Raw genomic sequence first — 22,455 nt, forward strand, 5'->3', positions numbered from 1 at the left:
ACCAGAAACTCACTTAATCAGTGATCGGAAGTCCAGCCACCCTTTACGGCTGTGGTCAGACACCAGGAGCTTGGTTTTCAGAGCAGGACACTCAGAAGCGACAGAATCCACCTCTGGGGCAAGGGTGTCTGTGGTCACGATGCCCTTGGCTTTAGACACTTGTAGTCGGTAGAGAATGTCCTTGGCTTTCATCTGGGTGGTCCCTGGCATGAAGATGATCCCTAGGGATGAGAAAGAAACTGCTTGTTCTGGTACCTCTCACAGCCTCACAACCTTGGCTGTCAGACATGGTTTATCTGCATAGAAATCCCCTAACTTCTTGGTATGCACAGGATGGTCCACAGCATCAACACCACCTAGGACCCAGAATCTCACACCCCACCCCAAACTTACTGAATCAGAATCTGCATTTTAACAAGATCTCCAAGGGATTTCTATGCACATTAAAATTTGAAAAGCCTGCCCTAATCATTTCTACTCTAAATGGATCTAGCCAGTAGACAGGTGAGTCCTTCTTTATACAAATTTACACAGGATCTGGGAAAGATACAAGTAGGACAGTGTCCCTGACACTGCCTCCCTGCCCTCATTTTCCTCCTCTCACTTCCTTCTCTGACATCGTGAATCTCTTGTCATCTCTTGTCATCATCCTTGTGTCATCTTGAATTTCCTCTCTTTCCTTCGTTCGTCATACCCAAAGTTAGCTACAATGTCCTTTGAACTTTGCTACTTTCACTTCTATCTTCCGTCACCAGCAATTAGCTCAAGTCTTTGTGTGCCCCTCCTGCATGCTAACTTCCCCACCACATGCCCTGTCCTGAGTCTTCCTACTACCAACCTTCCGATTAGCCTGCTTAGTTCCACAGAGCACTGACTTTCTCCCTCCACATTTCTTCTCTTCACTAACACCTGGACCCTCTCTCCAGGAAAACACCACATTCCCCATCCTGACTTGGAGGGCACTGCACAGGCTCCATCTTCCCTCGCACAACTCTATTCTCTATTTCAAGATGACCATTCTTCGTATCGGCTACTCCTGACTCTAAGCATTTCCATGTGCTATGACCATTCTTGGAATTTCCGTCCTTTGCTTCTACTCCTCTTTAATTCTTCTTTTCCCAGAGGTCTCAACTCATGTCTTGGGTTTCTCATGGACCGTCTCTTCACTAGACAGATGGCATGGCTTCTCTATACTCCCTCAGCCACTGCTGTTAATTCTTGATCTTGATGGATTAATCAACTATTTGTGAGAAAACATGAGACAGAGGATATGTGACCAAGAGCATGACATGTTGTATGAGCATGCATTATACAACAACTGAAGTGATTCAAAAAGGATCCATGAGTCCCATACTGATTATATAGATTAATGCATAGATAAGCAATTAAAAGGGAAAGGAAAATCTCTATAGAAGAATGCCAACTAATAAATGTAGACGGAATGATATAAATAGAAAATCCTAATAAAAGACCACCATTAAAATATTCAATTCAGTCAAGAATCATCAGTGGATTCTCAAACCATAAGGTGAAAGACAGCTGGGGAACAGGATATTCACACAGTCCCATAAATATTACATGACAGATTGCTTACTAAGTATGAAAGGAAAAGGTACCTTTACAAAGGTGGATACTACCTTTCTAAAGTGATAAAACAATATCAATGATATTAGGGCAAACCAACTTTATGTATCCCCAATGTGATGCACCAAGGAAGACACATAATTGCCCTTCCAGTACCTGGGCTAAAAATGTCTAACCTGAAGGTAATCATGAAGAAGGAGTCAGAAATACAAATTTTGATGGACCTTCTGCAAAACAACTGGCTTAGACGCTTCAAAATTGTCATCGTCATGTAGACAGTGTAGAACGTAGAGAAACATTCCAGATTAAAGGAGACGGGGGAGATATAAGAACTAAATGCAATGCACTGGATTTTTGATTTAAACCAAATAAATGCTATAAAGGACATTATTGGGACAAGTGAGGAATTTTGACGATGGACGTATAAGATTTCCATAAATAATACAAAAACCATCACAAAATAATGATGGATTCCCTGAAGGAAATGGGTAGAAGTGATTGGGGTCTTAGTACCACCTTGCATGGGGCTGAGCTGAGCCAGCTCGTAGGGATGAGGGAGGTGGCAGAATCCCTTGTCACCCTCTCCTCGTATATACAGAGCCTGTGGTGATGGACAGGAGGGCTGGCTTCATTGAGGGTATGTTCCTCATTCCTCTTGAGCTTTATCCAAAGTACATAAAATGGGCAGAGTCTCCAATAGAGTCAATATTCATGCCCTGGTTGAATTTTTATGGGGTTTGTTCACCATCTCCAGAACGTTGCAACAAGTAGCTGTAATATGAGCTTTGAAATACAGTTGGAAACATAATTCTGTCAGATTGAGGGTACATGAATAAAATCAAGCTGTATTTCAGTTATCTTCATAAATTGAACTCCCTGATATTTTAAGTCTTATATGTCTAAAACATGTTAGCTCTGATTTTGAAGTAGCTATTTCAATTTCAGAGTCACTAAAAGATACATAAACAACCATAAGGTTCAAAGAGCAGATTTCAGGTGAGTTAAAAATTAATCCACAAACATGGGGAAATGCAAAAATAAAATTACAGTGTGATACTACATACCCATCACATTGGCAAAAATTAAAACTTGGACAAAAACAAATATTGCCAGAGATGTGGAACAATGGGAATTCTCTTACCCTGCTAGCAGGAGCATACCTTGGTTCAATACTTTGGAAAATAAGGTAGTAGGGTGCAATGTCAGTGTGACCTAGCAATTCCTCTCCCAGAGAAAATCTACAGCAATGTGTGTTTACGTGTTTATGTACATGTCCAAAAATTCAATGCATTAATCATCAATAGCCGCCAAGTGAAAACTACCCAAATGCCCAATAATAGAACTAATTAAAAATATGCTACTTTCATAAAATGTCATGTTATAACAGCAATGAAAATTAACTCTAGCTTATGTAACAACATTGACACTTCCTAGAAACATAATGTTGAAAAAAGAAGCCAGATATTATGGAATAATGTATGATTACATGAAGTTCAAAAGCAAGTAAAGTAGAGTAATTTGTTTAGGGATATTTCCTATGTAAACTATGAGGGAAAGTAAGGAAATGAACACCATAAAAGCCAAGGCAGTGGATTCCTTTAGTGGAGATGGAGAGGCATAAGGAGGTCTCTGGGGCCACTGGCCATGTTCTATTTTTGTGCCTTGGGTGAGCGGTTACATAGCTGTTTTATTTTCAACAATTCATTAATCTGTAAATGTATATCTTATATAGTTTTCTGTATATTTCACAACAAAAATGTTTATTTAAAAAAACCCCACAATGATGCAAGGCTCACTGAGTGTTTCATTTGGTTCCCTGAATCCTGTTTAAAGAAATAATTAGACTAGCTGCTAAATATCACCACCAACATTTACCACCCCCACCCCTGCCAACACAGTATCCTCCAAGAACCATAGCTAAAATCAGTCAGACCACAGTGCATCAGATTATATAAAATCCTACCCAAAGATTCCTGTTACCAACCGCAGCCACTTCTACCATACCTGGTGGAATTCTGCTGCAGAATCATTCGAAATACAGAGGGAGCAGCAAAGCATTGGGTAATAGGGTATTTGAATAAAGTCTAGAGAGTTAGGAGAGAAAAAATTTTATTTTTACAATTAAGATTTAAAACATAGATTTGTTATTAGCATTTTAACTCTGACCTCTCCTCTAGGAGAGCCCATTTATTCATCTGTTAATTCTTTCAGTATACCTAAATTGAGCATGAACTCCGTACATGTGTCAGGTACTATTGGAGCAACACAAGAAAGTCTAAGTTGAGGGGATGGGTAGGGAGGGAATGAAGGGAAAGTTTTGTTTTCTGAATTTGAATAGTAAATTTTTAATTTAACATGTTTCATTTTAGTCACTATCTCCCATCTTCAATAGGAGAGACTGAAACCAAGTAATTTAAAAAGTTTATTTTTAAAAATTAACGAAAGTAATAATTGTAAAGTCAATTAAACAATTGAACTTTCAAATGCAGGATTTGGGGTAAATTTGTAGACTCAATTCTTTGAAATAATTCTAGCTTAAAATACACTGAGACTTTGGGGACAACCCTTGTAGGGGAAGGAGAATTAGACCTGCTGGGGGAATGAGAGAGGTGGATTCATTGTGGTTTGTGCAGTTCTATGCCTCAGAGACTGGCAGGATGCAGGCAGAAAACAATGGCGGAGAGGCAGATATTGACACAGGGGCAGGGAATGAGAAGTGGGAGGTACAGTTTCAGGTGCTGGAGGGATGATGAGATGAACTTAACCAGCCAGCAGAAAAACAGGGGGGAACTAGCCTGGAGAGAGAAGACTGGACAGTTTTGAGAGCCACCTGAGTGGATGTACCTGCTGGAGAAATGGAAGTAAAGGAAGCTGCTTAGAGGGGAGGGAAAGTTGAGGGCAGAGCCTTGGATGACTACAGAGTTCAGGACTAAGCCGGGGGAACAGGCGGTAGCTGTAGCAAGTGGAGAATGTTCTGTGGAGCAACTTGACCTTAAGGGAGGAGAGACGGGGCTGGTCCAAAGTGTACCAGGGTGAAGGGAAGGTGTTCTTAGGATGAGGAACTTTGAATATGTTTATGGACTGAGGGAGTAGAGTCAATGAAAAGTGAGAGACTGAAAATACAGGAGAAAAGGTTTAATGAGTTAAAGATTAATAGAGAGGGGCTCCAAACAGAAGGGCAGGGAAAAGAACAGGATCGGCAGCAGTTGTCGGGAGGGAGCTGGACGTTGAGAGGTGAAGGGGCAGGTCTGCTTCTGAGATAGAAAGCAGGGGAGTAAGTGGAGACACAACGACAATTTTTAAGTGAAGAGAAATACGTTGACGGAGTTCACGCAGGTGACCTCAGTTATTATCATGGTGTATGCATAACAGCAACTGCTACCACTTACTGAGTGTTCGCTCTGTGCTAGTTTCAGGGCTAAGCACTTTAACACCTTTCCTATGTCATCTCATTAATATTCCCAACAATTCTGTGGAGATAGTAAACATTAAGACTCTCATTTTACAGATAAGGAAACTGAAACTCAGAGTGGTAAGGAAACAACTAATAAATGTCAATCATGGGATACAAAACTAGACCTGTCATATTCCAACACCTTTGTTTCTAAATACGTCATTAAATTGAGTAGCCACACAAATACAACTTTCACACACCAGCTACCTGGCCCTGGTAGAGCCAGGATCCAGGATCCAGGAGATCTGAGCTTGTTCTGTTTGCTTTCATTTCTCAAAATGTATATTCTGGTTCCCAGGTCCACAAAGTCTGATCCATAGGTCTAGGGAAAGCTTTGGAATATGTGTTTTCTTCAAAGTTACCTCTTGATGTAATTCTGATACAATGATTGAGTCAGTCCTTCACATTTCAGAAACCCAGAGCCAGGGTTATATTATGCTAAGAGGCTTCTTTGCTAGATAAAGTATTTTCTCAGTTGGATCCAGTTTTTGAACTCGAAATGCATTTCTTCTGGGAGTATGTTGATATCGGAAGGTTCGTCTTCTTACCTGTACAATGACCTTGGGGTCAAACTGGGGCAGATGATGGACAAAGACTGTAGACCCCGCTGTCCATGGTTCAAGCAGGGACCCCAGGACAGCCAGAATCCAGCCTGTGTCTGATAGGCACCAGAGGACATCAGACGTCTTCAGCTGCAGTAATTTCCTGCTAACTCCAAAATACAGTTGGCCTCAGATACTATTCTGAGTACTATACGATCCTTCCCTTTTCTCCACCCCCATTCCTCCAGGATTTTGCTACTCAGTTGTTATCATTAGCACAGATACCAACTGTCTACAAAAGCCTCCTCTGTCCCCCTGGTCTGGTTAATAAGGTACAAAGTATATAGAATGTGGTCTGGTTTGAATGTTACTAGTTGGGGGATGGGGAGAAGGGAGAAGAGTTTGGTTTAAAATTGATTAAATGGTTAACCCAGCTTCAGCCTCTATGTTTGTTCCAGGTTAGGGCAGTGGCCTGGTGTGGCTTAGTTCCAGGTATTATTTTTCCCTAACAGTTCACGACTGGGAAACTCTATGCCGAATTTGTCCACAATCAAGGAGAGGAGAGGACCTGTCACGTAAGGTCACATTGCTGGAGCATTTTATCTTTCCCCACCAAACCCTGGAGCTACTGACGGGGACACAGGGGCTTGTCGTTTGTGTGGTTTGCAGAATGCCTGCTGTTCCCACCCACATCTCCTCCGTGCCTCCTGTGGAGGTGCTCAGGCAGGACCCAAATGTGCCTCCTTTGTCATTCAGATGCCTCTGTCAGCAAACACTCATACGGAGTCTATACTTCTCACACCCTTAGGGGTCTGAACCGAAGAGAGCAGAAAGGATAAACAGCAAGGGGTCAATTCCACCAGGAGTTCCTTTCCCGGCACATACACATACACATGCGCACTTCAGCCCAGACGTGTGGCCCAGCTTCGAAGCTGGTGCCCTCTCTCCTACCATGAAGGGAAGACAGATCGCAAAGCAAGTCCATGGCTGTGCTTTGCCATCTTGGGGAAGCCTGTGGTCCCACTGGTGAAGAAGACGGCCATTGGGTCCAGGGTCTTTGACTTAATACAGGTGTGAACTGGGGATTCTGACCTGTAATGGGATTCAATACAAAGACAGAAGTCATGTTTCCTGTTTTTCCATCCTCTGGGGAAGCAAAAGAAGAAATATGAGGCTTGGAGTCAGAAAACTGGGGTCTGCAACTCCCAGTATCAGGCACCAAACAAAGTTTATGGGTGACTTGGATAGGTGGACTGACATTTCTTCATTTTAAAAAGTGGGGAAAATATGATGGATTACTTTATATTTTAAAAAACATTGAAATAGTATTGCCAGTGATTCCAGACAATGCTCTAAATGATCTACAAATAAGAACTCATTCAATCTTCAGAGCAACCCTAAGAGGTAAGTACTGCTTTTATGCCCATTTTGTAGATGAGGGAACTGAGGCTCAGAGAGGTTAGGTAACTTACCTGAAGACATATAGCCAGCAAGTTGCAGAGCTAAGATTCAAATTCAGAGAGTGTGATCCATATACTATGCTTTTAGTTACACTGCTAACCTATATTTTACACAGACTAACTTTACAGGAATTTAACCTCATAAACTTGGTGTTGAAGGGTGGGAAAGAGAAAGCTAGGGGGAATGAGAGTATAAAGAATATATATATGTACATCTGCCCTAGCATGAGCTAGAGGTGGAAGGTAGAATCTGTAGCTCCCTCCATCTGCCTTGGTTCTGGGGAGCTTCTCCTTGGCTGAGAGTCTCTTTCTTGGGCCTATTACAATTGTAAATGCAAGCTTCCTATAGTACTCAGTCAGAGAGGCTGCAAGTAATCCCAGTGCTGGAATGAGCACTGGCTCTTGTGGAGAAATGATACCATACTGAGTCTGGGCAATTTAGGCGAGTTTTAATGAGTATTCTTTGTTTAAGCTATTTTAATCTAATTCTCTGACTTTAGAATCTAGCATAAGATGTGATTTCACTGTAATATTTGCCCTTGGGGGTTGAAGTAAAGAGCTTTAAAAACTGTGGAATTACTTCAAGAAAACAAATCCAGCATGGCTTGTGTGTGATATGAAAAATGCCTGAAGGCTTGCGGAATCAGAGTTTTGGAGGTGGAGGGGTCTTTCTTACCTTCAGCACTTCCCTAACTTTTCCTTCAAGGTGTCCCTATAGACACCCACCCCCTAGGACATGGAAAGTCTTTGCTCCCAAAGCTGCCGGGCACTTTTTCCTCAGTCTCAAGTTTCACCGTAAAAATTCATCTTAACCTTTCGTTCAACTTCTTTAATTGCTAATTATTTACATTAAAATAATATTCAGATTCCCCACCTACAAGGAAAATGCAACACAATAACCCTCTGACTTTACACATCTCCTTTGCACAGGGGTGATTATACTTTAGTGAGGGAGCCACAGAAGTTCAATTTCCTCATTTTATTCATAAAACAATTGCAGCCAAGAGAGGAGAGGGAACTAGCCCAAGGTTACACAGCAAATCAGTGACATAGCTGTGAAGAGAAGCTCAGACCTGGTGAGCTTCCTCCCACTGGCTGCTTCTCTACCAGCGCTTGGCAGTGAGTGGCTTTCTCCTGCCATTCCTCAGAAAGCACACTCGTCAGACCAGAAACTCACTTAATCAGTGATCGGAAGTCCAGCCACCCTTTACGGCTGTGGTCAGACACCAGGAGCTTGGTTTTCAGAGCAGGACACTCAGAAGCGACAGAATCCACCTCTGGGGCAAGGGTGTCTGTGGTCACGATGCCCTTGGCTTTAGACACTTGTAGTCGGTAGAGAATGTCCTTGGCTTTCATCTGGGTGGTCCCTGGCATGAAGATGATCCCTAGGGATGAGAAAGAAACTGCTTGTTCTGGTACCTCTCACAGCCTCACAACCTTGGCTGTCAGACATGGTTTATCTGCATAGAAATCCCCTAACTTCTTGGTATGCACAGGATGGTCCACAGCATCAACACCACCTAGGACCCAGAATCTCACACCCCACCCCAAACTTACTGAATCAGAATCTGCATTTTAACAAGATCTCCAAGGGATTTCTATGCACATTAAAATTTGAAAAGCCTGCCCTAATCATTTCTACTCTAAATGGATCTAGCCAGTAGACAGGTGAGTCCTTCTTTATACAAATTTACACAGGATCTGGGAAAGATACAAGTAGGACAGTGTCCCTGACACTGCCTCCCTGCCCTCATTTTCCTCCTCTCACTTCCTTCTCTGACATCGTGAATCTCTTGTCATCTCTTGTCATCATCCTTGTGTCATCTTGAATTTCCTCTCTTTCCTTCGTTCGTCATACCCAAAGTTAGCTACAATGTCCTTTGAACTTTGCTACTTTCACTTCTATCTTCCGTCACCAGCAATTAGCTCAAGTCTTTGTGTGCCCCTCCTGCATGCTAACTTCCCCACCACATGCCCTGTCCTGAGTCTTCCTACTACCAACCTTCCGATTAGCCTGCTTAGTTCCACAGAGCACTGACTTTCTCCCTCCACATTTCTTCTCTTCACTAACACCTGGACCCTCTCTCCAGGAAAACACCACATTCCCCATCCTGACTTGGAGGGCACTGCACAGGCTCCATCTTCCCTCGCACAACTCTATTCTCTATTTCAAGATGACCATTCTTCGTATCGGCTACTCCTGACTCTAAGCATTTCCATGTGCTATGACCATTCTTGGAATTTCCGTCCTTTGCTTCTACTCCTCTTTAATTCTTCTTATCCCAGAGGTCTCAACTCATGTCTTGGGTTTCTCATGGACCGTCTCTTCACTAGACAGATGGCATGGCTTCTCTATACTCCCTCAGCCACTGCTGTTAATTCTTGATCTTGATGGATTAATCAACTATTTGTGAGAAAACATGAGACAGAGGATATGTGACCAAGAGCATGACATGTTGTATGAGCATGCATTATACAACAACTGAAGTGATTCAAAAAGGATCCATGAGTCCCATACTGATTATATAGATTAATGCATAGATAAGCAATTAAAAGGGAAAGGAAAATCTCTATAGAAGAATGCCAACTAATAAATGTAGATGGAATGATATAAATAGTAAATCCTAATAAAAGACCACCATTAAACTATTCAATTCAGTCAAGAATCATCAGTGGATTCTCAAACCATAAGGTGAAAGACAGTTGGAGAACAGGATATTCACACAGTCCCATAAATATTACATGACAGATTGCTTACTAAGTACAAAAGGAAAAGGTGCCTTTACAAAGGTGGATACTACCTTTCTAAAGAGATAAAACAATATCAATGATATTAGGGCAAACCAACTTTATGTATCCCCAATGTGATGCACCAAGGAAGACACATAATTGCCCTTCCAGTACCTGGGCTAAAAATGTCTAACCTGAAGGTAATCATGAAGAAGGAGTCAGAAATACAAATTTTGATGGACCTTCTGCAAAACAACTGGCTTAGACGCTTCAAAATTGTCATCGTCATGTAGACAGTGTAGAACGTAGAGAAACATTCCAGATTAAAGGAGACGGGGGAGATATAAGAACTAAATGCAATGCACTGGATTTTTGATTTAAACCAAATAAATGCTATAAAGGACATTATTGGGACAAGTGAGGAATTTTGACGATGGACGTATATCAGGTAACTATATTGCATCACTGTTAAATTTCTTGTGTGATAACTCTACTGTGCTTATGTGAAGGAAATTTCTTGGATCTTAGCAGATGCATGCTCCAGTGTTTATCTGGTGTTTATGGGTGTCACAGTGTCTGCAACTGATTCTTAAATGACTCACTGGAAGAGAGGGCTCGAATATGGCAAAACGTTAACAATTGATGAATCTTATAAAAAAGCAAGAATGTCTGAGACCGTGTAAGAGAAAGTGTGTGTGTGTGTGTGTGTGTGTGTGTGTATGTGTGTGTGTGAGAGAGAGAGAGAGAGAGAATTACGACATTGTGTTTGAGAGGGTGTGCGTATAAGGGAGAGAGTGGATGAGAAGGAGTAAAATAATATTTGAGTGAGTGAGGAAAAGAAAGACTGTGAAGAAGAAAAATTGGGGGGAAGAGAAAGCACCTAATATTTCAGGACAAACTGGCTCTAGGTGAGCCCAAAGGTCTGCTTGGGTCACTGACCTGTTCGGATGCAGCCCACAATCACCAGCCACCACTCAGGCACTCGAGGCAGAATCAAGGCTAGATGGTCTCCCTCCTGCAGGCCACAGGTCTGTGTGAAGACGTTGGCTGCACGACGGGTTAAGTCTGTCATCTCTCTGAAACTCCACTTCACTTCATCCCCTTGATTATTCACCCACCACAGGGCTGGGTTTGGGCCTCTCTTGCCTTCCTGGTTAGGATCATATGCTACATGTTATTTCCTGCTTCAAAGGAAAGGGGCACTAATTTGGCCAATCCACTACCACAGTCACACTCCACTGTGAGTGTAGCTCAAGGTCTGAGATCCCATTTTAAAGCATTTATAGCGCCAAGAGAAGTTGGGGGGAGGTGTGATCCAGCCAACTTCTCTGGTCTACTGTAACCCCCTCCTCTTAAGTCACATAAAACCATGAAGAGCTTTCATGTTACTTATTGAAGACTTACAATTTTATTCCCCATTTGTCTGTCTTAGTTCCACATGGACAGTTGGTTACTCTCTGTGCCTCAGTTTTCTCACCTATGAAAAGGGTATAATAATACTACCTAGAAGGTAGTAAAGTTCAAATTAATTATTTTAAAAGGTCAAGTGTGTATAACAGTGCCTGGCATATAGTAGGTGCTCAATAAAATTACTGTTGTTATTATTATTACAACAAAATAAAAGAGGATAATTTAATTCCTGAATATTTGGGGAAGTAAGAAGTCAGTCTTGGAAGCTCCAGGGCCTTTTTCCCCTCACAAAAACATCAAGTAAACAACAATAGACTAAGTTGGCTTTGTAGGAATTTAGAAAAGAGTCACAAATCCACAGCAACCAACAAATGCCCAAACAATAAAAAGTCATAACCAAAATGGTAAGAAATTTTGTGGTGATTTTGCTTATTCTTGCACCACCCACTCTCTGATGTGGTACAGTGTAGTCAGAGGAAGCCACCCAATTCCCAGCTCCTCCCCTAGGATAGATGAAAAGGATTGAAACTTGTGTGCCACGTTCTGGCTTGTCTGGAGGCGGCCTTAGGCACTGGTTTCTGTCTTGACTGACTTGGAGCTCTGATGGGTATGATGGCATATTGGAGGTATCTGAAAACAGTGGCACACATCACAGTGTGTGGAAACTGTAGACCTGTGGTTACCTAGGGATTAGATAAGTTCACATAGACAGAGAGACTACAGACAAAGAAAGAATAGAACATTTAAGTCCCCCAGAAGAAGCAGACTTTTAAGAAAGTTAAAATGTTAAAGAGCAGCCAAAACTAGAAAAAAAAAACAAAAAACACATGCACAGGACCAGGAAAGACACATGCCAGAGAAGACCTTAAGTTTTCGTACTGAGCAGATTATTGAATGTCTTTCCCTGCATGGAGGCAGTCTGCAAAGATTGAGAGAGGAGGCTATTTTTTTTAATATCCAATTTTTAACAACAGATCACAAGGTCTACAAAGAAAAAGAGAAGCAGCCTATTCAAAGTAACAACATGAATCTCCAGAAACTGACCCTAAAGAGACATAGGCTGCAGTTACTAGACAAAGATTTCTAAATGACAGTCTTAAATACACTGAAAGAGCTAAAGGAAAACACAAAGAACTAAAGCAAATCAGGAAAATAATATATACACAAAATGAGAATATCAACAAAGAGATACACATTATAAAAAGAACCAAACAGAAATTCTGGAGCTGAGAAATACAATAACTGAACTGAAAACTTCACAAAGGGACTCAACAGCAGACTTGAGTAGGCAGAACAAAGAATCAGTAAACTTGAAGACAAGCCATCTAAAATTATTGAGTCAGAAGAGCAAAAAGAAAAATACAAGAAGAAAAATGAACAGAGCCTAAGAAACTTATGGGGCACAATCAAACAGACCAATATACACATTATGGGATTATCAGAAGGAGAAGAAAGAGAGAAATGGAGCATAGAACTTATCTGAAGTAATAATGGCTAACAACTTCTCAAATTTGAGGAAAGGCATGGAGAGACAAATACAAGAGCCTCAATGAACTCCAAGTAGGAAAACCCAGACACCCACAGAGAGACATTACAATCAAACTACAGAAGACAAAGACAAGAGAGCATCTTAAAAGCAGCAAGAGAAAACTGACTCATCAGGTAAAATTCTTAATAAGATTACCAATGGATTGAAGACCAGAAGGCAGTGAGATTATATATTTAAAGTGATAAAGAAGAAAAAACTGTCAACCAAAAATTCTATATCTAGCAAAATTGTCCATCAAAAATGAGGGAGAATATGTATGGATGAGTTGCTTCACTGTGCACATGAAACTATCACAACATTGTTAATCAGCTATACTCCAATATAAATTAAAAAGTTTTTTAAAAATGAGGGAGAAATTAGGACATTCTCAGACTAAAAAAAAAAAACACTGAGGGAGTTCATTATCCTTAGACTTTCCCTATAAGAAATGTTAAAAGGAGTTAAGTTGAAATGAAAGGACATTAGAGAGTAACTTAAATATAAAAGTATAAAGTTCTTTAATAAAGATAAAGACAAATATAAAAACAGTATTGTTATAATTTTGGTTCATAACTTCACTTTTTATTCTTTCACCGTATGGAAACCACAAAAGCATAAAAAATAATTATAAATCTATATTAATGGGTAGACAATATGTAAAGATATAGTTTGTGAAATCAATAACATAATATAGGAAGGTGCAAGGGAACTGGAAAACAGTAGGGTTTTGTATGTGAATGAAGTTAAGTTGTTATTAGTTTAAAATTAAGTGTTATAATTTGGAATGTTATATGTAATCCCAATGGTAATCACAAAGAAATTATCTACAGAATATTCCCAAAAGGAAATGAAAAGAAAATCAAAACATATCACTACAAAAAATCAACTAAATACAGAGGAAGGCAGTATGGGATGAACTGAGGGACACAAAAGCTGTGACATCAAGGAATCAATTAAGAATATGGCAATAGTAAGTCATCCTTATCAGTAATTACTTTAAATGTAAGTGAATGAAATTCCCCAATCAAAAGAACTAGATTGGCAAAATGGATAAAAAACCCAGAATTCAACTATATGCTGTCGACAGAATTGTTACTTCCATGTGATGCAATATGATAAAACCAATCAAAAAAACTTTCAGAATATTTTTGCAATAAAAATCTTATAATACAATATCAATATAGAAAAACAAAAACACATTTACATTAAATCCAAACTTATATAATAGTATCCATTCATTCATTCAATACATATTTGCTAAGTTCTCATTATTTCTTAGGCACTGTTCTTAGATCAAGAGGATACAATGGTGAACAAGACATACATATACACATGTATGTAAACAGTTTTAAATGTTTATGGACAATTTTCATTTTCTTGTTTAAATCAAGTATTTTATTTTCCCCAAGTAAAACAATACTTAAAGTTTTTTTAATTCCCCAAACAAAGCATGTTCAGAGTAAAAGTTCAGGCAACACATAATCTTACTAACAGAAAAATTTCTTATGAACAGAAAAATTTCTTCAAATTTCTCATCACATTGTCACTCCCTGAAGGTCAACAGTGATGACTGTTTGGTGTATAATCTTCTAGAAATTATTTTCCACATATGTGCAAACATGATCCTACCATCTTTGCCTCATATGATTGGAAAAAAAGAGTGTGTCTCACCTGAGATAAGACTTATATACATATATACATACATACACACACACAGAGATATATGTATATACATACATTCATATCCAGGGAAAAATCAGTGCTATGAAAAAAATATTCTCCAACAGATTAAGGAATATTAGCAAGTATAAATGACTAGTTGTGCACTTTCTATATAAGGGGAACAGATTATATAATATTTCTGTATGAGTTTACAAAATGATAGAAAGATTGGGGTATCAAGGTAAAAACAATTGTTGCTTTAATTCAGACAAACGTTTAGACTCTTAACTCTTGCAACTTGAAGAAGATATTGCTTAAGGATTTACGGCTTGGGGGGCTTAGAATTAATCTGATAATGTGATATTAAGATTAGCATGTTTTCAAGAAGATAAAACACAACCTTTAAACCGGATATGAGATTTAAAGTTTTATGCAGTGAAGTTTGAAGCCAATGGAAATTGAGAAATAGATCTAAAAAATAAAACACTAACTCAGCAATAAAAAAGGAATGAAGAAGTAATACACAAAACAATATAAATGAATCTCAAAAACATGCTGAGTAAAAGAAACCAGACACAAAAGAGTGCATCTTATATTATTCCATTTCTATGAAACCCTAGGAAAGAGAAATATAATGGCTAGTGACAGCAAATTAGTGTCTACCTGGGGCTCAGGGTGGGGATGGGGGTTATTGTCTAGGAAAGGACAAAAGGAAATTTTTGAGGTGGTAGAAATGTTCTAAAACTTATTAAACTTTCACATAACATGTGTGAATTGTATTCTAGGTAAATTATAGATCAAAACAGTTGATTTAAATAAACAAAAACCTACAGAGCTACTCCTTGCTAATCTCTAACTAAAATACACTTTAAAGAAGGAAAATGGGAAAGTAGATCAATTAATCATGTGATTGATGAATGAGATGATCTGAATGTTAAAACACATAAGAATTTATTGCCTATAGAAAGGGCTTGCTTCATTTATAATTAAAATGAAATATAAGTAGAATTTCTATAATTTCTGTAAATTAATGATAGAATATGATCGATTTCATAGAATTTAAATCCTAATTGACATAGATAAAACACTTCCCCCAACAATGATATAACTCACATTCTCTTCCATTGCATTTGTAATATTTACTAACCTCCAGAAATTTCAAGAGTCAGAGTATACTTTTTGACCACAATGGAATTAAGCTAGAAATCATTAACAAGAAGACAATGAGAAACCCACCTCAACTATCAGGAAACTAACTGATACATTTCTATGTAATCTATGGGCCAGAGAAGAATCAAAAGGCAAATAAAAAATATTTCGAACAGAATGGTACTAAAATATGACATATCAAAATTTGTATAATGTACCTAAAAGGAGTGCTTAGTGGGAAATTTATACTTTTAATGCATATATTGGAAAAGAAGGAAAGCTTAAAAGTAAGGACATAAGCTTCCATTTCAAGAAGCTAAAAAAAGAATAACAAATTAAATCAAGGGAGGATACAAGAAAAGAAACAATAAAGATAATAGTAGGCATCAACGGAATGGAGAGCAAATACACAAGAGAGGATATCAGTAAAACCCAAACTGGTTTTGAAAAGGTTTATAAAATTGGTAAACTCTTAAGAAGACTTATCAAGAAAAAAAAGAGAATAAACATATTAAAAATATCAAGAATAAAAAGTATACATTATTACAAATCTTACAGACATTAAAATAACAATAATAAAAATATTAATAACTTTTTGTCAAAAAATAACTTTATGACATTTTGAATGAAATGAACAAATTGCTAAAAAAATTTAACTTTCCAAAGTTGATGAATAGAAATCTTAATAACCTATCTATTAAAAAAAAAGTTAAATCCTTTACTAAAAGCTTTTCTGCAATGAAAACCCCAGATTTTATGTCTAAATATTTTGATATGCATGCTAGTGTGCTGAGTTTGACCTGAAAAACTGCTGGGTTTTGTTTTTTTAGGAAAACGGTGATAATTATATTTTAATTATATCTCAATAAAACAACAACAAAAAAATAGTGATAACTTTTAAATTCTTTATCAAAGCTCTTAGAAGAGCACCTGGTACATAGTAAATGTTCGTTAAATATGTACTGAATGAATAAATAAAAAACAACAACTCTGGAATATAAATAAGGAATTTCAGGGTTAAATTAAATCTAAAGATGACCCCAATCGCTGGTGGGCCAACACCAGCTCCAGGTGCCCCAATCCCCATGGCCAGCTATCCCAGGATCCAGCTTCACCCATCAGTGGGCCAAGATCAGCCCTGGAACATCCCAGGCCACATGGCCAACCACATCAGGAACCATCCCTGGCTACAGGCTGGCAACCACCACATGAGACAGGAAATGTCAGCCAACCAGTCTGGGGGCCAGCCTTGATTACCAGTGCACCCAGGGTAGTTAACCATGCCACAACAGAAGGGCCCACATAGCCCATAGAGGGGGGAACCATAGAGCATTCAACCCTAGAGCATATAACTCTGGTTACCAGAGGGGAGTGTGCTGCTGGGCCCATAGGACATCTCCTACATTAGGCCACTTCTCCAAGATAAGGAACCACTTATGTAGGAATGTTAAAAAGCAAAAGTAATAAAATCATCTATACCCACAATAAGTAGTTAATAGATATGCAAAAGAAAAATATGTAAAATATGTCATCAAAAACAACAAACATGGGGAGGAACAGTAAAAATGTAGGGTGGTTAGAATGCATTTGACCTTAAGAGATCATCAACTCAAAAAAAAAAAAAAATATATATATATATATATATATATGTCATGATAACCACAAACCAAAACCTATAATAGGTACACACACAGAAAAGTGAAAGAAATTCAAGCATAATACTAAACATGGTCATCAAATCACAAGGGAAGAGAGGAAAAAAAGAAGAAAGGAACAAAAAAGGAACTACCAAAACAACAAGAAAACAGCAAAATGGCAATAAGTACATACCTAGCAATAATTACTTAAATATAAACCCTAGAGCATATAACTCTGGTTACCAGAGGGGAGTGTGCTGCTGGGCCCATAGGACATCTCCTACATTAGGCCACTTCTCCAAGATCAGGAACCACTTATGTAGGAATGTTAAAAGGCAAAGAAATAAAATCATCTATACCCACAATAAGTAGTTAATGGATATGCAAAAGAAAAATATGTAAAATATGTCATCAAAAACAACAAACATGGGGGGGAACAGTAAAAATGTAGGGTGGTTAGAATGCATTTGACCTTAGGAGATCATCAACTTAAAAAAACAACATATATATATATATATATGTCATGACAACCACAAACCGAAAACCTATAATAGGTACACACACAGAAGAGTGAAAGAAATTCAAGCATAATACTAAACATGGTCATCAAATCACAAGGGAAGAGAGGAAAAAAAGAAGAAAGGAACAAAAAAGGAACTACCAAAACAATCAGAAAACAACAAAATGGCAATAACTACATACTTAGCAATAATTACTTGAAATATAAATGGATTAGTATTCCAATCAAAAGACATAGAGTAGCTAAATGGATTTAAAAAAAAAAGAGACCCATTATATCCTGCTTACAAGAGGCTCACTTCAGATCTGAAGTCACACACAGACTGAAAAAGTCGGGAGATGGAAAAACCTATTCCATATAAATGGAAGTGAAAAAAAAAGCTGGTGCGACAATACACATATCAGACAAAATAGACTTTAAAACAAAGAGCGGGGCTTCCCTGGTGGCACAGTGGTTAAGAATCTGCCTGCCAATGCAGAGAACACGGGTTTGAGACCTGGTGCTGAAAGATCCCACATGCCGCGGAGCAACTAAGCCCAGGCGCCACAACTACTGAGCCCGCGCTCTATAGCCCATGAGCCGCAACTACTGAGCCTACACACCACAACTACTGAAGCCCACGTGCCTAGAGCCCTTGCTCCACAACAAGAGAAGACACCACAATGAGAAGCCCGCGCACCGCAATGAAGAGTAGCTCCCACTCGCCACAACTAGAGAAAGCCCGTGTGCAGCAACGAAGACACAACACAGCCTAAAATAAATAAATAAAATAAATTTTAAAAAATAAAGATTTAAAAAAAAGAGAGTAACAGGAGACAAAGAAGGACATTTCATAATGATAAAGGAATCAATCCAACAAGAAGATGTAACAATTGTAAATATATATGCAGCCAACATAAGAGCACCTAATACATAAAGCAAATACAGTTGACCCTTGAACAACACAGGTTTGAACTGTATGGGTTCTGTTGCATTTCTATACACTAACAATTAACTATCAGAAAGAAAATTAAGAAAACAATCCCATTTACAATTGCGTCAGAAAAAATAAAACACCTAGGAATAATTCTAACCAAAGAGGTAAAAAACTTGTATCCCGAAAACTGACACACTGATGAAAGAAACTGATGACAACAAAAACATCGATTGGAAGACTTAACATTGTTAAAATGACCAGACTCCAAGGGAAATCTATAGACTTACTGCAATTCCTATCAAAACATCAATGACATTTTTCACAGAACTTGAAAAAATAATTTTAAAATTTGCATGGTTAAGACCCCAGTTAGCCAAAACTATCTTGAGAAAAAAAAACAAAGCTGGAAGCATCATGCTCCCTGATTTCAAACTATACTACAAAGCTACAGTAATCAAAACAATATGGCACTGGCACAAACACAGACAAAATCAATGTAACAGAATAGAGTCCAGAAACAAACCCACACTTACTTGGTCAATTAAACTACAGCAAAAAATGTAAGACTATACAATGCAGAAAAGACAATCTTTTCAATTAATGGTTTGGGAAAACTGGACAGCTATGTGCAACAGAATCTCACGCTATATACAAAAATAAACTCAGCATAGAACTAAGACTTAAATATAAGGCCTAAAAACCAGAAAATTCCCAGAAGAAAACATAGAGCAGTATGGTCTTTGACACCAATCTAAGTAGTATTTATTTGAATCTGTATCCTTAGGCAAGGGCAACAAAAGCAAAAGTAAACAAATGGGACTGCATCAAAATAAAAACCTTTTGCACAGTGAAAGAAGTCTTTAACAAAACAGATAGGCAGTCTACTGAATGGGAAAAGATATTTGCCAAAGATATATCTGAAAAGGGATAATATCCAAAGTATACAAAGAGCTCATACAACTCAAGGGCAAAAAAGCAAACAACTCGATTAAAAAATGGGCAGAAGACCTGAATAGACATTTTTCCAAAGAAGGCATACAGATGGACAATAGATAGATAAAAAGATGATCTACATCAGTAATCATCAAGGAAATGCAAATCAAAACCACAATGAAATATCAACCCACATCTGTCAGAATGGCTATTATTGAAAAGACAACAAATATCAAGTGTTGGCAAGGATGTGGAGAAAAGGGAACCCTCATGCACTGTTGGTGGGAATGTAAATTGGTGCAGTCACTATGGAAAACAGTATGGAGGTTCCTCAAAAAATTAAAAAGAACTACTATACAATCCAGCAATTCCATTTCTGAGTGTTTATCTGCAGAAAACAAAAACACTAATTTGAAAAGATATATGCATTGCAACACTATTAACAATAGCCAAAATATGAGACCCACCTAAGTGCCCATCCATCATAGGTGAATGGATTATATATATATATATATATATATATATATATATATATATTCATTCCACATATGTGGAATATTCCTCAGCCATAAAAAAGTAATGAAATCTTGACAACTGTGGCAAAATATATGGAACTAGTGGGTCTTGTGATAGTCCGACAGAAAAAGCAAATACCATATGATTTCACCTACATATGGAATCTAAAATACACAAGTAAATGAACAAAAAATAACAAAACATAAAGAGACTCAAAGATACAGAAAACAAACTGGTAGTTGCCAGAGGGGGGAGAAATGAAATACATGAAGGGGATTAAGAGGCACAGTTTTAGCTATAAAATAAATGAGTCACAGGGATGTAATGTATAGCATAGAGAATATAGTCAATAACATAAAAGCAATAGCTTTTATGGTGACAGGTAGTAACTAGCCTTATCATGGTGATCATTTTGTAATGTATAAAAATATTAAACCACCTATGTTGTACACCTGAAACTAATATACTATTGTAAGTCAACATACGTCAATAAAAAATCTAAAGATAAGATCAGACTTATCTCTTTAGATAAAACTTATGATTTATTTTTCTAAACTTGGCAGTAATTAAATTTTCTGTAGGTAGATTATGCCCAAACTATTTATTTTAAATATGGTTACATGTCAGATTGATTGTAATTTAACTTACAAAGAAAGTGTTTTAAATATAATTTAAAATGGTAAGTGCCATGTTATCCTTCTGTAAATTGCCATTGATAAGAAATGAGTATAATCCTTACAGCCTCATCAAATGATCACTGTGTAGTATGATATGTCAAACTAGGAAACACAGTCATGAAGTATCAGTTTCACATGGATTAACTAATTGATTGATACACACACCTTTAACAAATTTACCAAAGTAGATTAAAGTTCTGGATATTAAAACTTTTTGCATTGTTTAAATTGGAAATAACGTGTATTATGCCATTAATATTTAGATAAATTGAGATAATCTTGTTTTTATTCCAGAGGTTGCAAACTCAGAGCCTGTGAGACCAAGCAAGTAACAAATGAGATAAGTTGGCCAGGTTCCTCAGGGGCAAACTGGAGAGCCATGCATCTCCCAAGGAGGCAGCAACCATTCAGCTCTACTGATTGCTGCCATATAGGAATGAATGTTTTGTGTTGTTAAAAAAAATTAATAAACAGAACCTCAATTAAATAGAGTTAGGAAACCAGCCAGGGAAGCTCTCACATGCTGTAATGACAGCAGAGCCCAAAAGGAAGAAGAATCTTCTTCTTTCCTGGCAAGGACTCAGCTTAAGCCATGGACTCTTTGTTTACGATAGCCCTCCCAACTTCCTTTACCTCGCTATAAACGCATTCTTCTTCCCTTGCTGTGTGGGGACTTGCACATAGAAATAAATTCAAGAGCCATGAAACACAGACCTATTGGCTCAGAAAAAAAAATGTAGGCAAACATGACTTGTATATTAAGAAATTTAGAAAATTTGTCAGCACTTAAATTAATTTCTTTGGGAAAATATTATAGGACAAAGAGCCAGACATTATGTGGCAATGACATTCAGCTGTTGCTTTCTTAAGCTCTGTGGTTAATAGATATTTCACTATACTTATTGAGCAATATTTATTACTAAATCACATCAGAAGGTGGTAAGAAGAATTTGCTCCTGTCATGATTTTTGCCCAAACAAACAGAAGTCAATGTCACAGATGCTGTACTCATCTCTCCTGAGACATGAAGTGGAGAATCACACTATCAAAAGAGGAAAGATGGAATATTGTACGTTGTTTACTTTTCTATCCCTATCTTATCTAGAAGAGTGTTTGGCACATGTTAGGTACTCATTAAATCCTAACTGAATGAATGAATGCAGTAGCAAAGAGAGAATGAATGATTTTGGACATGAACGTGACATCTCATAAACAGATTTGGGAGGCTGCTCCATGAATCAATTGGAGTGTAGTATCCTTGGAACCTAGAATAATATAGGGTTTAATTCCCAAGGATAGTCAGGGGTTGTAAATTGGTGGCCTGAAGGAGTGACTATATTTTCCACCCCTGAACCTATGTTGCCTGGCTTATGCTAAAAAAAAATTACATTAAAATGTTGGATTTCTCACTTAACATTTTTAATAAGTAAAATGTGTTGAAAATTGAGTCAAAATAAATTCTATTTGTTATGGTTTGGATTGTGTTGTTGATTAGGCTACGGATCAGTTTATGAATGATGCTTGTTAAGTTGTAAGGGGAGGCCCAGAAAGCCAGAGTGGACTATGGTGGCATGCCCTCTAGAAGGTCTTCCATGGGAGCAACATCAATCCATACAGTGCTCATAAGGCAAGTTTCAAAATTAATGTATTCCACAAATGTGTACTGAGGGATTGCTAGGTGTCAGACACCATACGTCACTAGAGAGACACTGATCATGATCAAGGCAATTGGAAAAG

General features: G+C 38.0%; 1 protein-coding gene and 1 pseudogene across 1 annotated transcript in view; one reads left to right on the top strand and one right to left on the bottom strand.

Annotated features, from left to right (window-relative positions):
* Positions 1-22,455, top strand: part of LOC112064823 (acyl-coenzyme A synthetase ACSM1, mitochondrial-like) — a 162,455-nt pseudogene that overhangs the window by 77,181 nt on the left and 62,819 nt on the right.
* Positions 1-22,455, bottom strand: part of LOC112064828 (acyl-coenzyme A synthetase ACSM1, mitochondrial) — a 43,431-nt gene that overhangs the window by 18,977 nt on the left and 1,999 nt on the right. The window contains exons 2-6 of the mRNA XM_028499301.2: positions 10,710-10,920; positions 8,218-8,425; positions 6,532-6,672; positions 5,587-5,746; positions 3,589-3,668 (exon numbers count right to left, since the gene is read on the bottom strand). Of these exons, the coding sequence (XP_028355102.1) occupies positions 3,589-3,668; positions 5,587-5,746; positions 6,532-6,672; positions 8,218-8,425; positions 10,710-10,920 (800 nt within the window). The remainder of the gene's footprint in view (positions 1-3,588; positions 3,669-5,586; positions 5,747-6,531; positions 6,673-8,217; positions 8,426-10,709; positions 10,921-22,455) is intronic.

This window comes from Physeter macrocephalus, chromosome 14 (genome assembly GCF_002837175.3).
Source record: "Physeter macrocephalus isolate SW-GA chromosome 14, ASM283717v5, whole genome shotgun sequence".
Lineage (NCBI taxonomy): Eukaryota > Metazoa > Chordata > Mammalia > Artiodactyla > Physeteridae > Physeter > Physeter macrocephalus.